Here is a 16,386-nt window from a genome sequence, read left to right on the forward strand (position 1 = left end):
CTGCGTAGCACGGAGCCCATGTTAGCCCAGGAGCCAGCAGGACTGGCTTCAGGTCCTGGCTCTGATGGGCAGAGATCTACCACTTCTCTCCGAGCCTCAGTTTCCTGATCAATAGAAAGACGGGGCTGGACAAGATGACTGTAAAATCCTGCCAGCTCTGTGCTCCGAATATACAGCGAGGCTCCCGGGGTTCCCAGGAGTGGCTGTTTCCTCACAGCCCGATGGAAGGAGAAACCGGGGCTGTGGGTCCTGGAGCATCACGGGGCTGGGGTCGCCTTCCTAGCAACATTTGCTGACGATGCCATTGGTCCCGGCTGGATGTGGCTGGGACAGCTGAGCAGACGAAGGGGAGGATTAGCCACAGACAACTGCGCTTCCAGAGCGAGTTCTGGCTGGAGCTGGGAGTGGCTTCTCTTTAACCTCAGCCCTTCGCAGCTGCAGACAGAACAATTCACTCTTCCTGGGCTTCTGGCTGATTCTGGGTTATTAAATATAATAGACTCTACAGCCACGGGTGAGTTTTCTAGCTGAAGTTTAGGGCATCGTAAATCACCTGCGACGGAAGAATCAGACTCGTGCCAGGGGAGGCCTTCCCTGCTGTCCCCAGGAGCCTGCAGGTCAGAGCCTGACCCGAGGGCCGAGACGCAGCCCCACATGGCCAGCCGCAGGGGGCTCAGATCATCACCCTGACAGTGGACCTTCATGCACGTGGCCGGTGCCTGGGCTCGGGGATATCCACAAGGGAATCCATTTGCTTCCTGTTGCCAACAGGCTTCCCGTCTCACGTGGGAGACAGTATGTACCCGGACCACCCCGTTCTGGACGCCGACAGCTGGGGCTACAATCCTGGCGATTCCTTTCCTAGAACCGTGGTCCAGGGATGGTCTCCCTCTGTGCCTCAGTGGATCTCCTGCAGAATGGAGGTGATAACAGTACCTGCCTCAAAGGGCTGGCGAGGGAATGAGATGATTTACGATAGTCACGTAGAACCGTGACTGTTACACAGTAATTGCTATTATTATCATCATCGTTATTGTCACCACCAGCATCCCGTCTCGCCCTGACCCTGTTTCTGGAGAAAACACCAGGAGAGTTGTGCAAGAGTGAGTGAGTCGTTCTGACTGCAGGGACTGGGCTGGATTCAAAGGATGGCGAGGGCTTTGACAGCTGAGGATGTGGGGAGAGGGCGTCGGGCTGAGGGCAGAAGAGCCACAGCTAAACACAGGAGGGGGTGAGGCTCCACGGGGTGAGACGGCAGGTGGAGCTGGAAGATGGCTCAAGGCGTTGGAGCCCAGGAAGGCACCCGAACGCTGTCCTGTGAGTCGTGAGAAGCCTTTTCTGAGTGTTCCGAAGGGTGACAGCGTCAGCTGTGCATTTTAGAAGCGTCTTTCTGGCAGGTGTGTAGTAGCTGAGTGGGGGCTTCAGACTCAGGTTCAAGGCCGGTGTGACGCCAGGTCAGTGGAATGAGATCTAACTTGCTGTCCCCAATAGACCAAAGCATGAACCGTAGCGCAAACATAATAGGAGTTTATTTCTGTATCGTGTAGTAGCCCCAGGAGGTGCTTTTCCTCGGCAGGTGGCCCTCCTCTGTGTGGCGACGCAGGGATCCGGCTTCTTGGGGTCCTGCCATCCCCAGGGCCTCACCGTGCTTGGCATGTAGCTGGCAGAGGGCGACGAGGCCGTGGAGGGGGCCGTCTGGCTGCCTCGTAGGCCCTGCACTCGAGGTGGCAGGCGTCACCGCTGCCCGCCTTCTGAGGGGAGGACCAGTCCCGTGGCCAGGCGGGCCGCAGGGAGCTGGGAAGATGCCGCACCTGGCTGTGCCCCCTGTTACAGAGGGCCGCACTTCCGTGACGGTGGGAAGGTTCCATCTGTACTTCTGACACCTCGGCCACTAGCCACACGTCGTGACCAAGCAGCTGAAGTGTGGCTGGTGTAGCTGAACTTTTAACTTTACTCACGTGTCATACATTTAGGTGGCCGACGGGGCTAGGGGCTGTGGCATGGGCAGCGTGGCTGCAGAGAGAGAAGAGGGTGGGTTTGGGGGACACAGTGCTCTCCGCCTTGGCCAGTTAACGGCTGGGTGTGCTCAGGAGCCTTCGGAGCAGCTCCTGGTGAGGCGGCTGCGGGACAAGAGGTCGTTGGGGTGGATGCTCGGTGCCGGAGAGGTCGTCCCAGGGACGACCTGGAGCCAGGGCTCCGGCCGAGAACGCGCGGCCCCTGCCCCCGCCTCACCTGGAAACAGCGCCCTTTGCTCAACCGAACTGCGTTGCTTGTTCTGCTCCAAAGGCCACCCCTCACCTCCCGCAGACCATGCTCTCTGCCCTGATGTCCCTCCTGCTGCCTGCACCTGGTTCGGGGGCCGCATCCCTGTGGAGCCCTGTCTCTCAGCCATGTGCATCTCCACCTCCACAGGCCCTGGTGTCGTGTTTGTGGGACCCGCCACATCCTGCGTGGCCACTCATCCCGCCGTCCAGACGGGGTGTCTCCCGTGCGTCTCTGCACCGCCCGCTCCACCCAGTGGAATTCTCTGTGTGTTTGGGGCCAGCAGCAAACCCCCGTCGCCCTGAACTGAATTCTTCAGGGGCAGAGAGGGTTGCGGGGATGTTCCTGGGCCGTTAGACCGGAGGTGACACAGAGGTGACGTCTACGCGGCCCGGATGAAGCAGGGCGTGGCAGTTACCCTTGAATCTGTGTAGACATCCAGTTGGAAAAAATCAGGCTACCTCTTTGGCATGTGGTTCGCAGAATTCTTTTTGACATTTGCACCATTTTTATTCTCCCACATTTTTCGACAAAGATAGCCTTTTAGTTCACATGCCTTGTACCACATGTCTTTTCCCCACTGTTTGTCAGGCCATTCCTGGTAAAATTCCTGATCAGAAACTGCCGAGGAGGGCTGGAACCACTCAATTTGGCTGCTGGACATGAGTCCAATGAAGTATGTAAGGGCTCAACGATGGCGAGGTCCCAGGGGACCTGTCCCCGGCTCTCTGGCCCCGGGCAACCCTGAGGGTACCGCTCAGGACTGTCTGGTGCCTCTTGACATCAGCCTCGGCATCTTAAGGCTGTCCCCGCAAATACTCCAGATTCCTGTAAGAGTCCATTAATGTTTCTCATTAATCAACTTGTCTAGACCTTTCACTGACTCACTCAGACAACAGTGTTCGTTGAGCGGCTGCTCTGTGCCAGGACCCTTGTGGGGTTTCAATTAGAAAACAGCAAAGTTTCTGTTTTCAAGGAACTTTCATTCCAGTTTGGTGGGAAGAAAGTAAACAGATATCTGTCAGATGTCAACATGTTCCATGAGGGAAAAGAAAGCAGGGTATCTCGTTGTTACTGCCGCATAAAAATCACCTTAAAGCTTAGTGGTTTAAGGCAACATTTGTGATTTCTCGTGAACCTGTGTGCTGGCCGCTCTTCTGCTGAGCTGTCCCGCGGGCCCGTCCCAAAGCTGCCTTCCGCTGGGGCTCAGCCAGGGCGCATGGGGCCTTGGTGCCGGCCACCCGCCCTCTCCACGCAGCCCTCGTCCTGCGGGAGGCCAGCCGGGCTCTCACACGTGGTGAGGGCCCTCCCAGAGGAGGCAGAGGCTATGAGGGCTCTTGTGACTCAGGACGGGGTGGCCCCATGTCCCTTCCACCCCGTTCTGCTGGGCACTGCCGAGTCTCTAGGAGCCGGGATGGCGAGGCTGCAGGGGACTCGGGCCACTTTTCCGGGCAGCTTGATTGAGCTGTAATCGACCATGCGACGTTGTGTAAGTTTAAGGTGTGCGATGTGATGATTTGATTCACTTCTGCTGCCAAATGATGAGACTCGGGGCCACCTCCAGTCGACCACTCAGGGCAAGGGAACAGCCAGCGGGTCAGAGGGGACCTCCTGAAGAGCGGTTATTTGGGCAGAGGCCTGAGGGAAGGGAGGGAGTAGCCGTGCCGATGCCTGGAGCGTCCCAGGCGGATGAAATTGTGAGCAAAAGCTCTGGGGCCAGAGCTGGCGGGCCTTTGCATTGAAGATGATGCTGCAGTATTAAGACTTGTGAGCGAAGATGCTCCCATGTTACTTGTGGGAAGTCTAGTTCTCCTGGGGCAGCAGAGGAGGGTTCCTGAATGGGCTGAGCCAGGTTGAAGGGGGCTCTGGATTTGGAGACCTTGGGGCGGGAGGGTGAATCGTTTGCACAATCTAAGGTCAGAAAAAAATTCACCTACCCAGCCTCTGCCTCCATCCCTGACCCTCTCGGCCCGATCTTCCAGGCACCTTCTGCCGCTCCTTGTAGAACCCCAGGAATCTGCCAACTCCTGCAGCACCTCTGGTCTCAGGAAGGTGCATTGCAAACCCCCTGCCCTCGGCCCACCTTCCCCTCATGCGGCCTGGGGGGCCTCTCTGAGCGAGTCCAGGTGTGCACACAGGCGGGGAAGGTGTCTGGTTGCCTAAAGGACAGGGCAGAGCAAAGCAGAGCAGGGGTTCCCCGAGGTCACCAGGGAAGTCTGAGCGGAACCCGGGAGTTGTGTCTGTGTGTGTGTGTGTGTGTGTGTGTGTGTGTGTGTGTGTGTGTCAGGGGCCAATTACCCAGCTCGACTGTCACTCCCCTCTGGCCCCTGGGCCAGGCGCCTGGCTCTGCCTGTGGACTGTTAGGTGTCATGACCCTGCCATGTAGAGGAATCTGTCACTGTCTCTGTGTTGACCTGTATTTACCACAAAACCTGCAAGTCACTAATTAAAGGGCCTCCCTGTGGCCCTGTCCTGGCACTGGATGGCCTCATGAGAGCTGTCAAGGCAAGGGTGGCTTTCAAAGGCCGAAAAGGTGGGCTGGGGTCATCCTGGGGGCTCCAGAGGACACTTCACCTGAGCCGTCCCTCCCCTGCCAGAGCAGGGACCCTGTGCTCCAGCTGTTACCGACCAGGGTTCTTGGCTTCCTTTATCAATAGAAATTGATCAGGCCAGACAAGAAACTCAGGCAAGGCTTTACTGGGGCCCCTGCTGCAGCAGTGGGGAGCGAGAACAAGCAACAGGTTCCCTTGTTTCAGAGAGCTGACCCGCTCTCTGAAAGGGGGCGAGCTTCTTCCTTTTGTGGGGTGAGGCTAGGGTTGAGTCCAGAGGTCAGGCCAGAGGGGTAGCTTAAGTGTTTTGCCCACCCCTTAGGTGGTGTCGTGTGCAGGAGTCATGCGCAGTCCCCTGCTTTTGCTCCCGACCCTCTGCTTTTGCTCCAGCCTCTTCAGAAGAGGCAGTTGGGTGTTTTGGTCTATTTGCATCTTTTGTCCAGAATTTGCCCCAACTGTGCACGCACACAGTTATTTTTAGTCCCACACAGTTTCTCTGTATTTTGTGTCACGAGGAGAGATGTGTCCAGGTGCCAGCACTGCAGCAAAGGGGCCCAGGTCCCAGCCTGGCTCACAGCCACCAGCGTGTAGAGGTGCCAGGATGGCACCCCCAGATCAGGCGCATCCTACATAGGGCCGAGGCACTGGCTACCGAGTGAGACAGAAGCCAGCTTTACAGCTTTGAAAGCCAACATCCGTCCTGAAGTCTCTTGGTGGGGGTGGGGGGGGACATCCTCTAAAAGCCCCTGTCGCTCTTACCCACCCCTCATTCCCAGTCTCCACTCCTCAAAAGGCGCACCCCTCTTCTGGCGGGGCTTCCCCGCCACGTGGGAGCTGGGTTCTCAGTCTCCTCCGAGGATGATCAGCTTTGCTCTTGGTCGCTTGCACGTCTCCTCCCGCCCTTAGCCGCAGCGCCGTGAAGGGCACAACGCCTGGCCCTGCTGTGATGAGCCTCCTTTTACAGATATCTGCACCCCTGGCTGCAGACTCTTCTGTGGGTTGAATTCCTGGAAGTGGAGTGACTCAGCGTACACCTCCTCATTTGAAAAGATTCTGTCAGATTTTGCCTAAAAGGTTGTGCACATTTAAATTCCCACTGAGGGTTTATTGGAACGCTGTTTCCCCATACCCTCGACGACCTGGGTTGCTATCACTTTTCAACATCATTTCCAATGTTTTCTCTCTCGCTCGCTTTCTTTCTTTGGTTGCGCTGGGTCTTAGTCGTGGCAGGCGGGCTCCTAGGTTGCGGCGTGCACGTGGGATCTAGTTCCCTGACCAGTCATCGAACCCGGGACCTTTGCATTGGGAGTGTGGAGTCTTAACCACTGTGCCACCAGGGACGTCCCTCCAATGTTTTCTGATTATACACATGATATGTGTTCACTGTTTAAAAAAAGGGGAAAATGCAGAAAAGGGTGAGAGAAAGATTAGCTGTCACGCCACCACCAGAAGGTAAGACGTCCTGTCCATTTTTGCAAAAGACGAGAGCAGAGGCCACAGATAGCCAAGATGGTCACCTGAGGAAGCTTCCAGAATCCCTCGTGCCGGTGACAAGGTGTTAAAAATTGCCCCCTTCTCCCCAGGCCCCCTCCCCATCCACTGGTGTCTCCAAAGGCTTGAGATACTCTCCTCAGCCCGGGAGGCTGTTTGGAGAGAGTTGGTTCCATTATCCACCCCTAAGTGTCCCCTCAAAACAGGTCCGTGGCCGGGAAGGCCCCCGCCGAGGTCTGGGGGCAGCGATGGGAGAGGAACAGCCCAAAGTGTGTTCCGGACATTGGCCCTGGGCCCAGCAGGCTGGCAGACCCTCTCTCCAGCCAACCCAGAGCCAGCGTCCATTTCCCGGAGCCTCTGACACGCCCTGGGGACTGCCCTCCAGCGACTGTCCTGCCTTCTTTCCAGAGACCTGAATTACAACCAGCTGCACGAGTTCCCCGTGGCCATCCGGACGCTGGGCCGCCTGCAGGAACTGTAAGCTCCTCTGTGGGGTTTGGGGTGTCCTCTGTGCCCAAGGGCCCCCCACACCCTCATCTCCCGAGGTCCCGACCTCCCAGATCAGCAGTCACAGGCCTCGCTGCTGGGCTCCAAGCATCTCTGGGGCTGAGTCATCCGCGGAGCTGGGCCTTTCTAGCCTGGGGAGAGCAAGGCCCAGCCCCGCCTGTTAGGCTTGCCTGGCACCCCCCTGTCTTGGCTGGATGTGTCCAGGATGTAAGGGGACAAGAGCGGGGGGCTGGTCTGTGCCTTGGGGTCCGTCCTCAGTCCCCTGTCCCAGTGGGGCAGCGGGGACCACTGCTCGTTTTATTCTAAAATGCATTTGCTCCTGCTAAATGCAAAGCAGGCGTGAGACAGACACCAGCCGTCCCCTGGGGCTTCAGGCCTGTGGAGTGTGCAGGGTACAGGGGCAGGACAGGGCAGCGCAGGGCCGGCAGAGAACTCCGACCCCAGATCAGACAATCTCAGCTAAACCGGTCTGGGCGTCCAGAGAGCACAGAAGGAGCGCTGTGCGCTCACATGTCTGAGATGAGCCTTAAGGGTGGACGGGCTTTAGGCGACAGTGGGGGAGGAAGAGCAGTGGAGACGAAGACCCGGTGGGACAGCGAGTGGGTAGGGGGGACGCTGAGCCAGCGGGAAGCCAGCCTGCGGGGAGGAGGGGCCGCCGTGGAGCTGAGGGGGACCAGGTAAGGCAGCGGAAGTTTAGACCAGAGCGCAAACCTCCAGGCAGCGCGGAATCTCTTCTCACTGCCGCCCGGGGCCTTCAGCACCAGCCCCGTGCCTCCCCCTCACCTGGTCTAGATGCTGACAGTGTGAACGCCGGGCAGCAGGTGGGGAGCTGGAGCAGCTGCAGGGGAGGGTCCGCGTGAGGAACAGCTGCACGGCCTCCACTGCCAGCGAATCACCAAAGCCAGCCTCTCTCCTGGAGCGGGGAAAGGCAGGGAGAAGATTTGCTCGGTCTGTAGGGTGTGGACGGAGCAGGGCGTGCAGAGGCCTGGGAGCAGGAGATGTAAGCTCTGGGGAGAGAGCAGATCCCTGGGGTAGTAGCAGCAGCAGGAAGGCACACGCGTGGGGTGTGTCTGTCCACGTCTGTTGGGAGAAGCAGCTTGAGGACAGGGCCTCTGTCTTGTAAACTTCTGAATCCCTCGGAGCTCGGCTCAACACCGGCCACGAAGCGGGTGATCAGGCACGTGTGACGAGCGAATTCACGCAGGAGCATTGATCGAACAAAGCAGGCTGGGTGGGCGTTGGCTGGAGGTAAATTTTGTGAATGAGCGTGGAAGTGATGGGGGAGGGGGGAGGGGTCCCAGAGGCCAGGAAGACACAGAGAAACCAGGGGTCGCTGGTGAAAAAAGGCCGACAGAGGGGGCGTGGATTGTGCTTTTCAGTCCAGCATTTACTTGGAACTGTTCTCCCCGATAACCAGATGCACTGTTCCCGGCTTCTAGAGCCTGGACGCCCGGTGGGCGACTCGCCCCCTTTTCTCCTCCACAGTCACGGGCGTCCCCCCTGCGCCCCCCTACTCCGCCCCAGGGCTCCGCTCCTCAGTTCAGGGCCTTGAGGCCAAGCCTGGCTCCATCTGGGGACCACTTCTCCGGGGGCCCCTGTTTTTGCGCTTCCTCCTCCCATGCAGCCTCAGCTCCCTCCTGGGGACCTCCAGGGTTCTGCCCTCCTTGGGGTCTGGGCCCAGCCTTTCCCCTGAGTGGCTCTCACAGTCCTCTCCGCCCAGGCTCACCCTCTCTCCTTTCCACGGGTCGTTGAGCAAAGAGGGAAAGTCACAGGCAGATGTGGAACCGGGGTCCCCAGGCTGATGTCCCTTTGGGCCCACGGCCTTCCTGCCTGGCTGTTGGAGAGCGTCCTGGGCCCCCTGTCCCCGTCCACGGGCTCTCCGCATCCTCCTGACGCCCCGTGTCATCCCCCAGGGGTTTCCATAACAACAACATCAAGGCCATCCCCGAGAAGGCCTTCCTGGGGAACCCTCTGCTGCAGACGATGTGAGTCCTTGCTCCTGACGCACGGTGGGGGAGGACGGGGTTGGCAGGCGGAACTGGAGCGGGACTCCCTGCGTGCTGGTCCCCACGGGGAGGGGAGGGCAGACCCCTGCCTCGGTCCAGCCGGGAGGGCGAATGAAGGGCTTCGGTGTCTTTCCTGCAGACACTTTTATGACAACCCGATCCAGTTCGTGGGGAGGTCGGCGTTCCAGTACCTGCCCAGGCTGCACACCCTGTGAGTTGGTGCCTCCCCCTGCCCTCTGGCACCAACCCCGCCCGCCAGTCCCGCCCAGTCAGGGTCCTGCTCACATAGCTGAAGGAGCAGGTTCTGGTTCTCCGGGGCCCCTGGAGCCACACCCTGTGACTCTTGGACACCCAAAGGCATCCTCATCTCTCCTGCTCTTTCAATTCCCATCCCAAGTGCAACGTCTTCCGAAAACCTCCTGCAGGTGACGCTCTACACGCAGCAGCACAGGGACGCCTCTGAGTCTTTTGGGGCAAAAGCTCCACCTTCCCGTGCGCCCCACTCTCACCCCTGAGGCTGGTGCCATCCGTATGTTTCATCGGTGGACCCCAGGCTCTCCCGCTCAGGCCCGAGCCCAGGGTCCTCCTCAGGATCCGGCGGCACCCATCTTGCTGGGCTCCTGTCACGTGCAGGCCCGCGTGGTCCCCTGAGGTGGGGGACCCGCTTCCCGGCTCCAACGAGCAACCCCAGCAGACAAACACCTTTCCAGAAGCACTCAAGCCGTTGCCTTTCACACGGGGCGAGTCCCACAGTCCCTGCCTGTGTTTTGTGCACACTGGGCCTGGGTGGCTGAGTGGCCAGGTGGCTGGGGGCCAGGTGACCGGCTCTGTCCGGGCCAGGCTGGGTGGAGCTGACCTAGGAAATGGCAGCTTGGACCCTGCTAGACGTCTAGCCTCCACCAGGGCCTGAGCAGCTGGGGTCACTGGAGGGAGGTCGGGGAAGGATGGTGTCCCCAGAAGATGGGGTCCCTGTGGGGGGTCCCTGAGGGCTGACCCCCTTCAGCACCTGGTGGTCTATCTCCAGATCTCTGAATGGTGCCACGGACATCCAGGGGTTCCCAGATCTCAAAGGCACCACCAGTCTGGAGATCCTGTGAGTGGACGCTGGCCGCCCAATCCCCCATCGCCCCCCAGAGCCCCCAGACTCTGGTCCCCGTTGTCTGGCCTTCTGCTGTGGCTTCTAGCCTGGCCCAGAGGCTGCCCCGGGGCCCATGGCCGCTCCCCCAAGGCTGGCAGCTGGTTCAGGGGAGGGGCTGCTCTTCCCCGCTTTCCCAGCCTGGGGTTTCTCGGAGATCCTAACCACAAGCCGAGGTGCACGGAGGGCCCGGGAGCGGCAGGGGGGCTGTGACAGCCACCTCCTGTGCCTCCTGGTTTCCACTTTGTCCTGGCGGGGAGGGGTGAGAGCACAGCAGGCCCTCGATTCACTGTAAGAGAGTGAGCAGAAGGGTCACGCCAACACCCAGCGCTGGAAAATTTTCCACGAGGGAAGTGGTAGCTTCCCGAGGATGACCTTGGCCTCACGTCCTCCCCGGAGCACCCTGTCCCAAGGCCGGCCGCTCTGCAGCCTGCTCTCAGCCCACTGCCCTGCCCCGGGTGCCCCGGCATCCTCCCTGCCCCAGGCACAGGGCACGGGCTCTGGGCTTGGTTCCCAGGGCCCCACTGGGGCTGGAGTTTCCATCCATGGCCTGCGCATGGCCCCCTCCCCTACAAGGAGCAGAAAAGGGTCCGGCCCCTGTGTTGCTGGTGACACCAGGAGACGTGGGAGGACACGAAGGAGAGGGCGGGAGGGTCTGGCTGCAGGACCGCCTGCCAGGCGGTGCCCGGCCGTGCCCCTCTGTCCACCCCAACCCACCTCCTGTCTCTCCCTGCAGCCCCCCGCCCTATGCCCCCACGTCAGCGTCAGGCCAGAGGGGAGGCGGGGGGAGGGGCCGGGGACGGCGGGGCCCGGGTCAGTGCCAGCCCCGCTCCATTCTCCCCTCAGGACCCTGACCCGTGCAGGCCTCCGGCGGCTCCCCCTGGGGATGTGCCAGCAGCTGCCCAGGCTCCGTGTCCTGTGAGTGCCTCCCACGCCCTCCCGCCTGGCAAGGCCCCTCTGGCCTCCGTCCCCTGGTCACTCTCTTCCTGGAGAGAGGCAGCCTGGGCTGAGACCTGCCCGAGAGGGACTGGGCTGCCCTCTCCCATTCGGGGAAAAGCCTCGGTCTTTGAAGTCAGAGCCGGGGCTGAGGCCGAGCTCTGCCACTTCCCGCCGGTGAACCCCGGCTCCCCCTTTGTGTCTCTGAGCTCCGGTTTCTCATCTGCAAAACGTGGGCTCATTTAGGAGAGTTGGAAGCGCCCGGCACGTCGTAGGTCCCCCCAAAGTGGCTCTAATAGGTTACCCCAGTCTACACAGGGACCACAGAGGAGCTTAACGTGTCCCGTGGGGAGCAGGGAGTTTCTTCTCCCCTGAGTTTCACTCGGGTCTGAGGTGCTTACCATGGACCCCAGCCCCTGGCTCAAGATGTGCACGGCCAGACCTGGGTGGGTGTCCAGCCTGCCACCGACAGGCTGTGTGTCCATGGGCAGGTCCTGGCCCCTCTGTGTGCCTCAGCTGGGTGAGGGATTGGGCCGGGGGATCCCTAGAGGCGTCGGCTTCGTACTGCGACAGTGGTACCGCCTGGGTAGCCTTGGCCAGCTGGCTCGTCCCAGTGTGGCCCTGTCGTGCCCCTCTCACCTCCTGCTTCCTGACCCCTGGGGCCCTCCCAGGGTCCCCTGGGCCTTCATATGGATGAGGCAGCCCCATCCGGGCCCCGCAGAGAGGAGGGGCCCAGCGGGGAGCTGGAGGGAAGTGCCCCGGGGTGAGGAGGTCCACAGCCGTGTCCCTGAGGCCCAGCTCCCCTCACCAGCCCGGCCCCCTCTCCCCAGGGAGCTGTCTCACAACCAGATCGAGGGGCTGCCCAGCCTGCACGGGTGTCAGAAGCTGGAGGAAATGTGAGTCTGGGGCATTGGGCCTGAGGGCGGGGTCAGCAAGCACTCTGACCTTCCTCTCCCTGGGCTTGCTGACCCTGAGGTCAGGGCTGGGAGCTTGGCAGAGGCCGGGACAGGCCATGACTCGTAGTGACAGCCCAGGAGATGGTGCCCAAAAGGGGTCTCGAGGCGGCTCCTTGGGGGTCAAGGCAACAGGAAACGTGACAGTGATTAGGGCCAGCGGAGGGGCAGGTGGGCTGGACAAGGGGTGGCCGTGGGGGACTGGAAGTGCCCAGGCTCTCGGTTTCCATAAGCACACACGCACAGTCGTGTCCAGGAGGGAAACCTGGGCTGCAGGTTCCACGGGGACCGAAACCACTTCACAGATTCTCCAAGCTCCCTTCATCCAGCTCCTGCTTCCCCAAGTGACAGGGCCTCCGGCCCTCCGTGTCTGTGCCCTGGGACCAGGCAGGGTCGGGGACGTGAGGGCCTGTGCTGGTGCCTTCACACTGAAGGCAGGAGGGTCTGCACCTTCGCCGAGGCCCAGGGTCCGTCTCCCGCTCAGACGCCAGTCTGTTGAGCTCTGCCCCCCAGCTTGGGCCCGTCGGGGGCCGCCAGGGGCTGGGCAGCAGTATGCTGCTGGACTAGGGTCTGGAGGGCCCGAGGAGCGAGGCCAGCAGGGCTGGGAGCCAGGGCAGTGGGAGCCCTGGAAGCTCACGCCCCTTGGGGCCACCGGGACGGCTTTGGAGCTTTGTCTCCTGACCCACTTACCCAAGGCAGCCACATCCCCCATGCTCCCTTTAATTCTGGTGATTCTGCGGGCTGGGTCCTTTTCTTCCTCACAGTGGGTGGGGTCGGGGTGGGGACAGTGTCTGGGCCTCTGGGCTCATCCAGCCCCTCTCGCTGCCCTAGTGGCCTCCAGCACAACCGCATCTGGGAAATCAGAGCTGACACCTTCCGCCAGCTGACCTCCCTGCAGGCCCTGTGAGTATCTAGGGTGAGGGGACCCTCCCTGCACGCCTGTGCCCCGTGAGGACCCCCAGCACCCGGGGGAGCTCTTCCTGCATGCCTTCACCCCGTGAGGACGCCCAGCACCCAGGGGGGCAGCCTCCCTGCAAGCCTGCACCCCGTGGGGACCCCCAGCACGCAGGGGGGCAGCCTCCCTGCAAGCCTGCACCCCGTGGGGACCCCCAGCACGCAGGGGGGCAGCCTCCCTGCATGCCCGCGTCATGGCACATGTGTCGGTGACCCAGGGTAAGAAGGACGGGTCCTCCATGTGTCACTGTCCCCTCCTGTCACGTCCTCTGCCCGTAGGGACCTGAGCTGGAACGCCATCCGGTCCATCCACCCCGAGGCCTTCGCGACCCTGCGCTCCCTGGTCAAGCTGTGAGTGTCCACTGTCCTCTCCTCCTGGGTGCTGGAGCACCATGGGCCTGTGGGCTGCCCAGCAGGGGCAGGAGGGCCCGGCCTGGGGTGGGACACGCGTGGGTGTCGGCCACACATGCTGGGGACGTGGCTCCAGCCTAACCGGCATTCCCAGCCCCCTGGACAGACGTGGGCCTGATGAGCAGGAGCCACCCCTGCAAGCTCTGCAGCGCCACACGCAGCCTCAGCCCCCGGGCAGCCAGGTCCCTAAACCACCGGGGTGTGAACAGGGAGCGGGTGGGGCCTCTGCAGGGTCATGCGTCAGCGCCAGGAGGGGCCTGCGGGGCCACCGCGCACAGCGGTGCCTGTTCTCCACCACGTCCTGAAGGCGCGTCTACCGGAGACTGTGCAGCCCTGCCCCTCACCTCTCAGGTGCTCCCTGGCCTGCGGGAGGTGGGTGCTCACTCAAGGGGCCGGGACCCCGGCGCTCACGGCCCTGCTCTCTGGGCTGCGGGCCGCGCTCTCACCTCTGCGCCCGCCACGTTGCTCGGATGTGGGTATTCTTATCCCTTTGAAAGATGAGGCCACTGAGGCTCGGGCAGACCTGCGACACGCCTCGGCTTCACGGGCAGCTGGTGACGGGCCCAGTTCCCTGACACCCAGCCCAGGCCGCTTCCATGCTGCCGGTCTGTGGCCGCGCTGTCTGGTTTGGAGGCCTGGCTTCTTCTGATATTTCTCCAGGGGGAGCCATGCACATCTCCACCTCTGGCTACTAAGCTGGCCCTGAAACAGAACGGGTGACCGAACCCCTGTGTGTGGCCAGACGGCCGCGCTGTTCAGTCCCAGCTCTGGCCTCCGCGTCCTCAGAAGAGCAGGGGGCCGGGGGCCGGCACAGCAGGCGGATGCCCTGGTGGGGTGGACAGGGACTCCGGCCCAGCAGCTGTGGCTGAGCAGCTATGTTACCCAGGAGCTGGGATGGCGTGGCGTCACCTCCAACAGCCCCGTGTAGTTGGCCCCCGAGGTCCCACGAGTGGGGGACGACGGAGCCCTGGCAACCCTGCCGCCCCTGCCCGGCATCCGTGCTCCTTCCTGCCGAGCCTTCCTTCCCTCCTCTCCTCTGGCTCCCATCCCGGGCACACTGGCCACGCCTTCCGCACAGTCTGCCTCCAGCCACCCCGACTGCCAGTGACCCTGACCATCCACTATCCTAGGGACCTGACAGACAACCAGCTGACCACACTGCCCCTGGCCGGGCTTGGGGGCCTGGTGCATCTGAAGCTCAAAGGGAACTGGGCTCTGTCCCAGGCCTTCCCCAAGGACAGCTTCCCCAAACTGAGGTGAGGCTTCCCGTCCCCACACTTACAGAAGTCTGCCTCAGGGCAGTGGCCAGGCCGGGAGGGACAGGAGAAAGCCCAGGGCCTCACCCCGAGAAAAGCCTGGAGGCCCAGGGTCTGGCCAAGCCTGAGTGGGGAGGGCCGCTTTCTCCTCATCCCCGTGGAGCGTTTCCCTCTCCCAATCCCAGCCCTGGGGGACCCCGGCGAGGACAGAGGTAAGATGGGGGAAAGGCCCCCTGCCTACTTGGGCAGCTTCCGGGCCTGGAATCAGGGCCGAGCCCAGGGTGCTGATGGGTAGAAAACAGCTGCTCAGTCCTTGCTGGGGCCGAGGACCCCAGGCCTCCTTCAGCCCGTGTGGCCCACGCTCTGTCTGCTGCAAAGCAGTGGGGGTCCGGCCTCACCCGCAGGGCACCGACCCAGCTCTGACGTGCCCAGAGGCACGGGGCGCGGGCCTCATGGAGGACGAGGGTGAGGAGGGGCCAGGAGAACCCTGTCTCCTCGCGAGGGGAAGAGGAGGGCCGCCCGGAGGGGCAGAGCTCCCAGGCTGCGTGGCCTAGCTGCTCCCCGTCGGAGCCTGGCTCAGGCCTCTAGATGAGGGAGGACGAGGCTGGACGGCACTCAGAGCCCTGGGGGGCAGCGGGCAGGCTGCAGCCCTGAGGAAGAAGCCTGGGAGGCTGTGGGCGGGAGGCCTCCAGCAGGGCGCTCGGGGGCTGGAGGGCAGCTGTGGTCTGCCGGGCCCCTGACCGTGGCTAAGGTGGCCGTCTCCCCCACTCCCCAGGACCCTGGAGGTGCCCTACGCCTACCAGTGCTGCTCCTACGGCGTCTGCCCCAGCTTCTTCAAGGCCTTGGGCCGACGGGCGCCCCAGGGCCCTCACCCTGACGACCGGGACGCTCCCAAAAGGCCCCTGGGCCTCCCTGCCGGCCCAGCCGAGATCCGCTGTGAGTGACCCTGGGGGGCCGTGGGGGTGCTGGGAGGGAGGAGGCGCAGGACCCCGAGGGGAGCCGGCAGGGGCTGCCGGGGGCCCAGGGAGGGGCTGCCCCTGTTCACGCCTGTCCCCCAGGCCCGGGGACACAAGGGTGGCGCTGACCTTGACAACAGGCAGGCCTCCCGCCTGCCAAGCCCTCTGTGGCCCCCAGGGCGCTCCCCAGGCCGTGGCTCATGGGACAGCCCTGTCCTGGTGGGCCTCGTGGGCCGCAGCTCCTCCACGGTGTCCCCCGCCCCGCCACGTGAGCCCTGCAGCGGGCGTCCTCAGAGCAGACAGCGTTTTCCAATCAGCCCGAGCCAGGCGGGGTCAGGCTAAATCAATTAAATTAAACCTGCTTCTGGAAAAGGGTCCTCTCACGCTGTGTCTCAGAGCCAAAAGGAGCAGCTGGGGGCCACTGCCGTCCCCGCCGTCTGCCCCACCGTCTCACCAGGGACTTCAGAGGCCCCGGTGCCCGGCGGCCTCTGGGGAGGCCAGAGCGGAACACCTCCGGGCTGGGGTCTCTGATGAAGGGCAGAGAGAAGGTCTTCGTGGCCCGCCCCCTGTCGCAGAGCACGAGCAGAATTAGGAGGGAGGGGAAAGGCCCCGACTCTGGGGTTTCCCTTCAGTCTCTAACTCCGTCTTCACAATGTGTCAGTGCAGAAGCTAAACAGAAAGATCAGATCTAAACACGTAAGAACATTCACGCCAGTGTAGACGGACCCAGGTTCTAACTCCACCAGACCATTCACGGGTTGGGTCACCATGGACAAGGCCTTGCGGAGCCTCCGTTTCTTATCCGTAAACTGGGAGCGGCGTTCGCGCCCCACAGGCCATCGGGAGCACTGAAGATCCCGCAGACGGAAGCGTGTGCCCTCCGTCCACGGTGGCTACTCAGGGAGGGGCCTCTGGCCAGACACGCAGGAGTGTAGCTGGGAGCCCAGGAGGTCACCGTGGGCCGGCGGAG

At 62.4% G+C, this 16,386-nt stretch overlaps 1 protein-coding gene across 1 annotated transcript in view; it reads left to right on the plus strand.

Annotated features, from left to right (window-relative positions):
- LGR6 (leucine rich repeat containing G protein-coupled receptor 6) overlaps positions 1-16,386 on the plus strand; it is a 97,196-nt gene that overhangs the window by 74,463 nt on the left and 6,347 nt on the right. Inside the window, exons 7-16 of the mRNA XM_060088699.1 lie at positions 6,711-6,779; positions 8,723-8,794; positions 8,955-9,026; positions 9,840-9,908; positions 10,797-10,868; positions 11,717-11,782; positions 12,671-12,742; positions 13,073-13,144; positions 14,335-14,460; positions 15,236-15,396. Coding sequence (XP_059944682.1) covers positions 6,711-6,779; positions 8,723-8,794; positions 8,955-9,026; positions 9,840-9,908; positions 10,797-10,868; positions 11,717-11,782; positions 12,671-12,742; positions 13,073-13,144; positions 14,335-14,460; positions 15,236-15,396 — 851 coding nt within the window. The remainder of the gene's footprint in view (positions 1-6,710; positions 6,780-8,722; positions 8,795-8,954; positions 9,027-9,839; positions 9,909-10,796; positions 10,869-11,716; positions 11,783-12,670; positions 12,743-13,072; positions 13,145-14,334; positions 14,461-15,235; positions 15,397-16,386) is intronic.

The sequence above is a fragment of the Mesoplodon densirostris genome, chromosome 2 (assembly GCF_025265405.1).
Source record: "Mesoplodon densirostris isolate mMesDen1 chromosome 2, mMesDen1 primary haplotype, whole genome shotgun sequence".
NCBI lineage: Eukaryota > Metazoa > Chordata > Mammalia > Artiodactyla > Ziphiidae > Mesoplodon > Mesoplodon densirostris.